Source organism: Hippoglossus stenolepis, chromosome 16 (genome assembly GCF_022539355.2).
Source record: "Hippoglossus stenolepis isolate QCI-W04-F060 chromosome 16, HSTE1.2, whole genome shotgun sequence".
NCBI classification, from domain to species: Eukaryota; Metazoa; Chordata; class Actinopteri; order Pleuronectiformes; family Pleuronectidae; genus Hippoglossus; species Hippoglossus stenolepis.
In genome coordinates, this window is record NC_061498.1 from 9,313,106 (window position 1) to 9,325,367 (window position 12,262).

General features: G+C 41.9%; 1 protein-coding gene across 1 annotated transcript in view; it reads left to right on the plus strand.

Moving 5' to 3' along the window:
* The first annotated feature begins 1,850 nt into the window (after positions 1–1,850).
* Positions 1,851–12,262, plus strand: part of ccnf (cyclin F) — an 11,216-nt gene continuing 804 nt past the window's right edge. Inside the window, exons 1-17 of the mRNA XM_035179842.2 lie at positions 1,851–2,121; positions 2,951–3,102; positions 3,276–3,382; positions 3,472–3,539; positions 3,720–3,916; positions 4,352–4,405; positions 4,879–4,983; positions 5,192–5,269; positions 5,855–6,009; positions 6,466–6,630; positions 6,783–6,906; positions 7,056–7,236; positions 7,393–7,480; positions 9,293–9,392; positions 9,531–9,664; positions 10,652–10,830; positions 11,165–12,262. The exon at positions 11,165–12,262 is cut by the window's right edge and continues 804 nt beyond it. Coding sequence (XP_035035733.2) covers positions 2,109–2,121; positions 2,951–3,102; positions 3,276–3,382; positions 3,472–3,539; positions 3,720–3,916; positions 4,352–4,405; positions 4,879–4,983; positions 5,192–5,269; positions 5,855–6,009; positions 6,466–6,630; positions 6,783–6,906; positions 7,056–7,236; positions 7,393–7,480; positions 9,293–9,392; positions 9,531–9,664; positions 10,652–10,830; positions 11,165–11,619 — 2,355 coding nt within the window. The 5' untranslated portion in view covers positions 1,851–2,108 and the 3' untranslated portion in view covers positions 11,620–12,262. The remainder of the gene's footprint in view (positions 2,122–2,950; positions 3,103–3,275; positions 3,383–3,471; positions 3,540–3,719; positions 3,917–4,351; positions 4,406–4,878; positions 4,984–5,191; positions 5,270–5,854; positions 6,010–6,465; positions 6,631–6,782; positions 6,907–7,055; positions 7,237–7,392; positions 7,481–9,292; positions 9,393–9,530; positions 9,665–10,651; positions 10,831–11,164) is intronic.

Below are 12,262 nucleotides of genomic sequence, written 5' to 3' on the forward strand. Positions count from 1 at the left end.
ACTTACAGTATGGTGGTTTACTCAGCTCCTTTATGACCCTCTCCTAAAGACCAGCAATTAAGAGGACAGTATTCAGCAGAGTGAGTGGTGGTCTATCTTCTCACACTGGGGATCCAATGCCATTGTCTTAGTCATAATGTAATTTACTCAAGTGCGGCTGCGTCATCTTGTCTGCAACTATTGATGTGCATTCAGCAGAATTGTCTTTCTTTTCTAATTCTTTTCGAACTCGTGCTGAATTGATACTGATATGTTGCAATTTCTCTATCAAAAAGACAACTATGTTATACAAATAAAAAGGTGACGTGATTTTTGAAATGGAACCATCATGTTTTCCTTTTCGATTTTGTAGACATAACACGCTAGCGGGGGTGCTGAGTGGGGATGCCCTCTGGGTTTCACTGACAAGATCTTATGCAATTCATTGTCATACATAATTACACATAATGAACTAAGACTAAAGCTAATTGAGCATTATTATTATTTACAATTGAGCTACAAGGGATGAGACATAACTTAATTACACCAATTATTTACAACAAAAAAACATGTAATAATAGAATCCGACTCAGAATCTGGGTTTATTGCCAAGTAGGTATACACATACAATCAATTTATTTTGTGTGTTAGTGCAAGCATTAAAATATATATATATATATATATATATGAACAGTATAAAAATATTACAAACACAAGAAACTAGAAAATAATAAAATGTATTTTTTTCATAATTAAATTATATGAAAATGCTTTTCTTTGATCACACATTTAAAAGCTCACCCAAATATATTTTAAGACTTTTTAAAAATGTATATACATAATCAGAAGTATGTATGCGCATATGGATTTATTTGAAATAACCAGAAATTGATAGAGTTTAGTGGCATTTATAATGATGATCGGCTATGGCCCTGGTTATTTACAACCATTATGCTTGAGTCGAATGATATACGGCTTAGGAAGAAACAATCAATTGCATTATCAACCATCATCAGCATTCTCTTGTTCACCTTTACCAAGTGATAGTGGTGGTGGATCACGCTGATGGATTGTGGGTCACGGTGGATCCTGATCATGGTGGCAGCTGATCGTGGACTATGATTACAACAAGACTGCTTGACAGACTCAGAATAACTCCTCAATACATTTGTCGTTGCGGCTCCCTTCATCTCTATCAGACGTTTTCTTATGTAAAAATACTTTAAACATTGACACACTTTTCACATTATGTTACAAACTGTTTCTTCTAATCAACATTGTAAACGCTGTTATTTTGTCACTCTGAGGTTTCTATGTTTTTATTCCTGTTAATAGTTTGGTAGTGATTCCTTAGTCTTGTTGAGGGTGAAGAACAGATGATGTCGCACCTTGTTAATCCCTATGAGACGAATTGTGATCTGTGAATTTGGGCTTAATAAATACAATGTGATTGATTGATTTGGATTTCAAAGTGCTTTCTCTTGCTCATTGTTGTAGTTGTGCTGGTGTCGATCTGATTGTGCGCGTGTCCCTTTAAACGTGGTACCTTTAAACACGCACTTCCTGCTCGACTACACCTCCCACAATCCGCAGTAAAATGGGTGGTTCCTTCGCACGCGCTTCATAACCGGGTCAACCAATCGCACGCACTCCCCTGGCGAGCGCGTACTTCGAAATGCCGTCACGTTGTCCAATGATCCGTCGACGTCTCACAGTTTATAAAATCTGACCAATCGCTGCCACGGCTGCCGGCGCCGGCCAATCGCGGGGCCATGGGACAGCCGGTGGGCGTCAGCTCCCTCGGCCAATCAGATTGAATCTGGAGTTTAAACCTTGAGCGCGGGCGGTGCTAGAGCAGCAGCGGGGGCGTGTCCAACAAGTGAGTAAGCGTGCGAGCATTTGAATTCAAGGTAAAAAGAAACTTTACGGTCGGACATTAGTCAACTTCTGCTTCACAGCGGAGACACGGAGCCACACTGTAGCGCGGCCTCGTCACAACACAAGCTGGAGTCACGAGCACGTCTGTTAAAGTGTGATATCGACGTTAGCCTCGACGTTTAAATAGCTGCTCGTTTGTTCCTGCTAACGTTACAGGCGTCGCTGCTCGAGGAGACTCCACTGCACTTGAAATGAAAGCGGGCGGTAAGTGACTTAAATCCACTCAAAACTTACCTTCCCCGCTATCAAAAAATACGCCACTGGCTTCATGTGTGATGTGTGTTGTGTGTTTGTGCGCGAGTGCTAAAATAGTCTGAGCACAACAAGAGTTAGCTCTGGTAACTAGCTGCTAGCCAGCACCAGGGCTAACCGATGTAGCCACAGATTCCCCCTGAAGTTACCCCAGTTTAAAACGGGCTCATGTGGATCGTGTTCGCTTTAAACGCGTCCATCGAGGTCACGTTAAGCGTTTGTGTGAATGAGAAACGAGAACAGGAGGCCGATCTTGGTAGAAGTCGGGGGGGAAACTTAACTTGAGGGTTCGAACCACAGGAGGGAAATTTGGGCGCTCACTCGATGCGACTTCGCCCTGTCAGATCCTCAGCTCACCGACATTAAGAAGCTATTATCACCCACAACAATATCTAAGATGATGTTCTGAACTTATTTTGTACTCGTCTGAGGTTTTCACCTTTCACCCAGTTTATACATTTTCCCATTCGAGCAGAGGGTTGGTCCAGAGCAGCCTGGAGATATTTGAATGTGGAGCCATAACCTCCACCTCGCTGTGCCTTGTTATCTGCTTACTCCCCACTGGCCTGCTTTTAGATGAACTGCAAATATTAGTTAGGGTTAACGTTAACGTGATAATTAGTTTGCCAGCCGTGTGTGGTGTGTGTGTGTGTGTGTGTGTGTGTGTGTGTGTGTGTGTGTGTGTGTGTGTGTGTGTGTGCACTTCAACTGTCCTTAGCAGACTGTCTGTTTATAATATATGAATTGTCTAACACCTAATATTCCTCCTCCTTTGCTCCAGTCCACTGCCGTTGCTCAAAATGCTACTCGGTACCAGCACGGAAGCGGGTGAGTAAGCGAACTCCAGCCCTGACTTTGCTGTCTCTGCCTGAGGAGGTCCTCCTCTGTGTGCTCCAGTGCCTCTCTGCCGAGGACCTGCTGTCTGTCAGGGCGGTGAGTACACAAACTGCACACACTTTAACACTCCTACACAACCTCTAGCACGTGTGTGTTTGTGTCTTGCCATCACAGATTTTTTTTCCTGGCTCCACATCTTGTGACCACTTGACCCTAATGGATCAGTTGGTCTTCTTTGTTCAAGGACTAATGGTCTTCTTTTGCCACAGGTTCACTCCCAGTTGCGGGACATTGTTGACAACCACTCCAGTGTCTGGGCCAGGGTCAGTTTCAGGGACACGTGGCCATCCCCCAATACCTTATGGCTATTCGAAAGGTACAGTCAGTTCTGTTCAAGAATAATAAAACTCACTAATGTATTTCTTCTGAATTGCTTTTTTTAATATAAATTGTCTCCTCCTTCAGAGCTGCTGAGAAGGGGAATTTTGAAGCTGCTGTGAAACTAGGCATTGCGTATTTGTACAATGAAGGACGTAAGTGTAACACTGCACAAGGTCCAAATTCAACCATTTCCTTCTTTTGCTGTGTTTCTGTAATACCTTGCATGAGAGCCTGGTTTAAATAAAGGTCAAATGAAATGAGATCTGAAACCCTCTCGATGCAAACTCAAAGTGATCACAGCACCTCACTCGTGCCATCTTTCTCTCCACCAGCGTTGCTGAGTGATGAGGGCCGAGCAGATGTGTGTGGTCGTAAGGCCTCCCACTTCTTCAGCCTGGCAGAGAGCCTGTGCCCTCCCACAGCAGATCCCTTCATCTGGGTGTTCATCCGTCCTCCGTGGTCGCCCACCGGCAGCTGCTGCAAGGCCGTGGTGTTTGACCGTCTCAAGGCTGAGTGTGAAACCAACGTAGTAAGTTAAAAGGGCAGACGAACATAAATTTTTTTTAAACGCCACCAAACAGCAATAATGTTGGACATGTATCAATAATTGGCAAGCAGGAATGATGGGCCTACTATTGATCGGTTCTGAAGCCAGTATGCAGAAATTACACTCTAACCCTGAGGAACATTTCACTGATACTTTCTTTCTTCTGACCATTGAGGTAAAATTCTCTTCCTGCTCCTTTTCTCAGAGGTCCGCCCACAAACCCTGTTGTTTTCAGATTCGTTTAGTTTTTTTTGTCACAGAACCAAACTGTGCTCTAAACAATGGTGATCGTGTCTCTCATTGCTTTTACTGGCATAAAAAGCTGCCATGATCTAACTTACCCTAACTGCTAGAGTTCACATGAAGAAGATATTAAAGCATTTCAAGTGGTTGATGTATTTTCTCTTGTCTCCACAGGAGAAGAAGGGCCCATTGTTGCACTGTTTGGCGAGAGTTTTGCAGCTGTTTGAAGTGAGTATGAAAGTGAGACTGAATCTGATTGTCTGGGTGTGGTCAGCCCAGTTTCTATCGTCCTCCTCTAGAGCTTTGTGCTGCTGTCACAGGACTGTCTGACTAGTTAATAGCAGTAGAAAAGTTAAGTGTTTTTTCTCCAGTCATCATATTACACAACTGTTGCCCTAGATTCCCTGTTGATTTCCTCATACACTCCGGTGGGCTTTGTCTTTTAAGTGCAACCAATTAATTCATGCAGCTTAAATGGAACCCTAATTTGTTTTCCAGGATCTTAACACATTAATTTGTACTTGAGAGAATGGGAGACTAACTGCCTTGTTAAATGTGCCGGATCAAAACATTTAGTCTGATATGCAAGATCTTTCATCTGGTATTACACCTGTAAAGCACTTTGGTCAACCAAGTTGTTTTAAATGTGCTATATTAATAAAATCGACATTGACATTGGTATCCTTTTTAACTTTTTTCAGGAGGGTGAAAAACACTCAGAGGCCATATCTATGCTGGAGGAGTCTTCGCAAGCTGGCTGTCTTCAGAGCTCCTACCTGTTGTGGGAGCACAACCGTAAAGCAGCTGTAAGACTTAATCTCCTCTTTAGTATTCTCCTCAGGCACACTCTTCGAAACATTGACCTTATTGATTGAACTTTTTTTCTATTACAAACTCAAACGTAGGCTCATTAGTCTAAAGTATTTGAAACGTGTATAAAAATGAAATGCTTAAGGTTTCACTGAACCAATAAAAAGCAGAAGATTAAATGGGTTTTTCATATTTGAATTTCAGATGGCAGATCCAGGCCGGTACCTCCAGTGTGTCCGAACCCTCAGGGACTATGCTGGCAAAGGATGCTGGGAGGCACAGGTGTGTTAATGTACATATTGTGTGTACTCTCTACTTGCTCTTTGTTTTTGTAGTGTGTGTGTGTGTGTGTGTGAAGCACTTCATGACTTTTGTTCTTGAAAGGAGCTATATAAATAGTTATTATTATATATTCAGTCACTGAATGGCCTTCCCTGTCATTCTCAAGCATTATTCTTCCTTGGTTCACTGTAATAAGACAAAAGACATTGGTGTTTGTCCTTTGACAGCTTTTCAGCTGTCCTTTGACAGCTTTTCAGCTTTTTCCCCCTCATAATCTATTTAATTTTCCATTCTGACATTTATCCAGAGTTGGAAGTTGTTCTTAGTGAAGCAGTATAATGCAGAGTCAAGAGGTCTTGACAGTTGTTGACATATTTTGTCCCTCCTTAGCATTGAAAAGCTGTTGCTGCACAGAATCAGAAAAACTGTGACTCATCATAGTCACAGCTCTGTAATTAAAGTAGCAAACACTTGCTCAGTCAATCAACCTTATTGTTCAATTGTTAAATGGATTCAACCAGATATCAAGCCACTTTAAACCCTTCTGAACTATTTATTAAACACCATGTCTTTTTCTTTCCCCAGTTTTCCTTGGCCAAAGTGTGCGGCACTGGGAACCCACTGGGTTTGGAGGCAAAGGCCTGCTCTGACTTGGTGGCCCAGCTCTTTAGTTCGTCTAACCTGGCATCACAGCGCTGCTCTCAGGCCATCCTCAGACGAGGCATAAAGGACACCATGAGGTAGACAGGAACAGAAACGCTGCCATGATCACAGTCTGTTGGGGATTAATATCGGCAAACAATTAAATTTCCCTATTAGTCATTGTGATGACTCACCCTGTTTGGATCATCTTGCATTTCTTTAATGATGTTACCAAGAAGTAGATGAAACAGAACACTAGCACAAGGTTTCTCAATAAGTAAAACGAAACCTTTTCCCTGTAAGCCTGAAAAACGTATCACCGATGATTTGGCCATCATAACTGATTTATAATATCAAATACTGTCTGCTCCTTATGGGTGGTTGCAGTTAGATTTGACCTCAGATAATCTTAAACACAAGGACCAAAGACTTAAGTAATTTCCGTGTCATTTTTAAATTCTTTTTATTTTTCTGAATTCTTTTGGGTGTGGTCTTCAATGATCTGCACATGATCTTCAATTTCTACATATGTATGTTTCTTTCTGCCTTCGTAGGTACATCCTGGTGGACTGGCTCGTGGAGGTGACCACCATGAAGGACTTCTCCAGCCTCACACTTCATGTCACTGTGGGATGTGTGGACCGCTACTTGGCTCTCCGCTCTGTCCCAAAGGCTCGCCTTCAGTTATTAGGCATCGCCTGCATGGTAGTCTGTACACGGTGAGAACATCCCCTCTCATGTCCATCTTGTAATTATTGTTGTGGTGATATCTATCCAGATGTGAATTTAGATTTTTATAAAAAGCAATTTCTTTGGAGATTAAAATAGTTTTTTGTGCTTTTATGACACCCTTTTTTTGTTGTTCTTACAGCTACATGAGTAAAGAGATCCTGACCATACGTGAGGCTGTTTGGCTCACTGACAACACCTACAAATATGAGGACCTGGTTCGAATGATGGGAGAGGTCATCTCTGTGCTGGGGGGAAAGATCAGAGTCAGTACAACAAATTGAACTCTTAAACAATATATATATATATGTGTGTGTGTGTATTCTTTAGAGGTCTATTTTCCTACCAAAGCATCTTTTTGAGGAGTCTTTAATTGTACAAAAATTAAATGGCCATTTCATTTATTTCCTTATAGAGCCCCACACTGCTGGACTATGGGGAGGTGCTCCTGTCCCTGCTCCCTCTGGAGAGGAGGACCACTCACCTCTTCGGCTACATCTGTGAGCTGTCTCTGCTCTACTCTGCTCTCGCCACACCGCAACCCGCCAAACTGGCCTGTGCTGCACTCCTTCTCACACGGGCACTACATCACTATGGTAATAACACACACGTACAACCTGCCAGATTGAAAAGATGCATAGTCACACTTTAAACACTGTCACATAGTACAAAAACAAAGCAAATTTACAACTTTAGTAAAGTGTAAAGTTTATTTTCACTTTAACGTATGTCTGTGGTCTCCCTCCTTGCAGCTCCAGTCTGGCCGGGCCAGTTGGCTGACTACACAGGCTTCTCCAAGCAAGACCTTGTCTCTCTTTCTGTGCTGCTCTATGTCAAGTGGTGAGTTCTCACAGCGTGTGGATTGGTAGCCAGGCAATTTGTCTTCTCATCCTCCTCATTTATCCTCCACACTCACCCAGTCTGCCAGGTCAAGATATTCACACAGACATGTCTGCCTGCACAGACCGAGCACTTAAACAGTTTCTTTAACATGAATCCAAGGTACCAGCCATGATTAGATCAGGTATAAGAATTACATTGGTGTTGCCATGAACGTAGAAATTATACCTGTTCTTGCGAAACACAATTTTAGCCTGAAATTAACTAGAGTTTCACAGCGACCACAGAAATCCGTTTTCGAAATTAATCCCTTGAATAGGTGCAGTTTGTTTGGCATCTGCTGTGTTGCTACACGTTTAATTGGGTCTGATTGGTGCATAATGATTCTCTTTTTGGACGTCATAGGAAGCAAACTTGCTGCTAAACCATAGCATTATCTAGCTTTCTAAAAGATGAAAAGTGTTAAATACACGGACTATGCACATTTTCCCAGAATAGCATTAGACCAAACAACAACCTCTGCACATACACAGGAGCTTTTAACTTGTACTGTGTGTGATCGTAAATAACAGGTCCATTAGCTGCTACTTGTGTACTGAAGTGGAGGTTAAACCCCTGCAGATGATCATTTGGCTCATTGTTGCTAAGGAACATTGTTGTACCCTCTTTGTATTTTACATTGATTCTGTATGTAGGTTCTTGTCCTAACAACAATGGAAGGATGATGATCAAATTAAGTATTCAACAAAACCCCTTTTAAAGAATACACAGATCAACTCATTACCCATAATACCTGGCTACACATTTCTAAAACCGTTTCAAGGAAAATGATTTTTACCCTCTCAGACTGGTTAGTTAGAATATATACATTTTTAAACGTATGTTTTTTATAATTTGTTTGCATAATCAAATACAGGCTGACAAAGGGAGGATAAAGAAGATTAAAATTATTGGGAATGTTGTACAGCAATGCAAATTCCACATCTGGTATTTGAAAGCAGTCTTGTTTGGCATGTTAAAAAAATCTGATTCTGTAATCACATAACTGAAGCCTTTCACAGCAGGTTGCAATTTTTCAAAAGTGATGTCATAAGCCTGGTGTTTGTTATTACTGAAACTTGGTCCAGTAATGACTTCAGCTCCATTTAATAATCTATGGTTTCCAACGTGGAAACAACACAAGAACAGAAACAAATGCTCGGACTTCTTTCAAGAAATATTAATTATTAGTCTCATTGATTCAACTTACTGTGTAGCACTTTCTTAAACTCCATTTTATAATGGGAAATGGATGTGTTTTTTATTTAAGATACAGAAAATGTCACTGAAATCATGGCACTCACACATTTTTGGATCTCTACCTTGACTCGCATGGCTATGACGTCACTGTGCTTTCCTCCAAGAGGAGATAACATAAATGATTGGTGACGTGGCCGTTTCCTGCATGCTTATATAGCCATTGATTAGATCTAGGATTACTTATAATGTCTGGTGGAGAAGAAAATGCACAGCCAGTGGTGTTTTAAAGCATGTATGAAGCCTCAAGAGCTGCAGAATCATAAAGGACAGCAGGAGGCATCTGTAGTGTGTGTCTGTGTGTATAACCGTCAGTGAATCTCCAACTGAGTCACAGAAACGTGCCTCAGGGTGAGTCACTTTGATAGGTGAGCGTTGTATCGACAAACTAATCCTCAAATGGACAAGTAACAAGATTTGCTTCTAAGAGTTGATTATAGATAGGCAGGAAGCAAAGTGGATCAAACTCAGTCATTTTCTCTATTTTTTTTTTCTGCCACTCCTTTCCCTCCTCAGTTTCAGTCCAGATGTTCCCAAAGACTACAGACACGTGTCTCTGACTGGAGTCAAGCAACGGTTTGAAGACGAACTCTACCAGCACATCAGCAAAGAAAAGGTACTTTTACTTTTCTCTCTAACAGGCATAGGAAAGCTCCTCCTATATTAGATTTTCTAAAAACAAAATGGCACTGCGAGTCTCCAATGCTCATGTGAATGTAACTGGTCATTGATTTTATTTCATGGCCTTCACAAGATGATGGATTATAAAGAACTGTGTCAGATCCTGGAGATTCCTGAGGTGGAGCCTCAGATGGAGCCTCCCAGCCCGACTGGTCAACCAGCAGACCTCCACACCTTCCTTGCTTCTCCATCCAGCACCAGCAAGAGGTAAGCCAGTCCCGGACACACAGGTTCCCCATTACAACCCATTAGAGCTGAGTGGTGTATAAAGACATTTAAATATGATCTTAATGGTGCTGCAAAGGAATACGCAATGTAGGAAAGCTATGACACTACACTTACTGCATAATGCAGCGCACCTGATGGCCCCTTGGACATTTTATGTTTGTCATTAAATATTTTATGATTATGTTTGATTATATGGTCCCGTTGTGAGCATGCAGTCTTACTGGGCTTTCACTGTTTTGTAAAGGCACTGGGCCACTGAATAGCATCACTTTCTCAAACCTGCTATTGTATAAGTATTAATATTTGTATTAATTTAACTCCATTTAACCATTTGCATATAGTTTGCAATACGGGCATGGACTGTGTGGAGAGATACAAAATAATAATTTATTTATTGTCAGCCCAAGTGATCATATATTGGTGTTCACACCATGGAAGACAATTTTTTTTTTTTTTTGCAATTACTGTTCATATTTGGATCCACAGTAAATTAGATGTGGGACAAAGAAATTGGTGATAGTTGGCCAATCGGGTAGAAACATTCACTGCTAATTTCAGACACCAGGAACTGTGAAATGATACTAGAAAGCTGAATGTAATGCAGCACGCAAGAGAAGAAATCAACTCTGATGAAGCTACTCTACGTGGCAGGATGACTATTACAAAATCCCAGATAAAAACACCTTTTCATATTTTTTACTATATTCATATCATAGGTTCCCAGCTTTATATAAAACTAGTAGAACCTTACTATTTAAGGCTCAAAGCTACTCACTATCGAACTGAAAATTGACCCCTGCCCAGACCCCACGTCTCCTCTTGCTCCTTTAGGAGTTCTCTATTTGTGCCGAGTCTCCTGTGCTGTGTGAGAAACACTGTCTTGTCCAGAAGGTGTTTGTTTGTGCCATCTGTGAGACGCATCGGTGACTCACTGTAACCCACTGCTTGTCCACTCTCTCTCCCAAGGAGACGCGATGACGGCATGCAGACCCACAGAGCCAGCTTTGTGGCCACGCCCACGGCTGAGCTATCCAGTCAGGAGGAGAAGCTGGTCGGCGACATTCTGGACTGGAGCTTGGACACTTCCTGTTCGGGTTATGAGGGGGACCAGGAGGAGGAAGGCGTGGGCGAGAAAGATGGTGATTGTGAGTGTTGGAAAAAAGGAAGGAAACTGGCCGCGCACATTTATTGATGTGTGATTACCAGTAAATTCTCAAAGGTGTTATTCTGTACAGTATATTAATGAGGTAATCCATACATAGAGGGGAAGAATGCATGAGTCAGTCCTCTGGTAGTATTCGACTAAAGATGACTCAGCAGTTGCAATGTCCCGCATAGTAAGCGAGTGCATAAATATAAGCCATAACTATACGCCGGCATTATGAATAAATGTGTATGAATGATGGCAGCTGCACAGACTAAATTACAGTCTTTATAAAAATTTTATCAGAATGACTCACTGTCATTATCTTTCAATAGGTTCAATGATATCCATCAAGCTGCTCCCTCTGAACGACGCAGATGACAAAGTCGAGCTCTGCAGAGCCCTGTCCAGTGATGAAGACAGTTTCTGTGAAGTGGAAAAGGAGGTGAAAACAGATTCCCAAGGCCAGGAACCCCTCTCCTCCTCTACAGACCATCACAGTTCAGGCTACTCCTCTGTCCAGAGCGTTAGCCCCTCATCCACCTGCTCCTCCACCCCCCTTGTGCCTTGCACGTTTAAGACCTATATGCCTTCCTTGGGTGCAGCCTCTGCCAACACCCAACCAGGCTTCCATCTTTTGGTGCCCATGCAAAGGCCCCGGGGCACGTCCAGCAAACAAGTGAAGAGGAAGAACTCTGCGGCTCATAGCGGAGGCGAGATCGAAAGAGAAGAGGATGAGGACAGGGAAGAGGACAGGTATTCCAACAGTGGGGGGTTTCTGAGCCTATAGACGCTGGTTATTTTCTCCTCCAGCACTTTCCATTAGTTCTCGATGTTGATCCTCTCTCCTCTCAGTCTGCACTGGTCCGTCAACTGTGCGAAGACCAGGACATTTTGAGTTTAAGACAAGTAAGGGAAAAACATTATATACATATGAATTACCTAGAAACTTGCTGTTTTACAATACATTTCATTTCCTTGTTTACAGTTATTAGAATACCTCCCATGAACCTAGACTCAGTCAGCTCTTAAACCACTGGAACATAACTTCATTTTCCTCAGGACCCTGGTACATTGGTTGCCATTTTTTATTTTACAGCCTTCTGCAACAAAACTCAAAACATGTCATGTCACAGACTTGTTTGGGTAAAGTTTTTATTGTTAAAATCATGTTTTGGAAAGCCTAGCTGTCATGTCATTGTGACAATCTTTGGTTACCGTAGTCTCTGGTATGCACTGTCAGGAAAATAATGTGTCGTATTTGGTGAAGGCCATCAATACGCGACTACTCGGTCATCGTCTTTGTTGATGAAAATGTCTATCTGATACCTACAACTTTTTTTTTTACTGTATTAGTAATTGTTCAGTTTTGTACTAAGTTCTATTTGTGTTTGCCAAAGGTACTGTGGTTGTGTCATTTTGTGTTTTCAGGG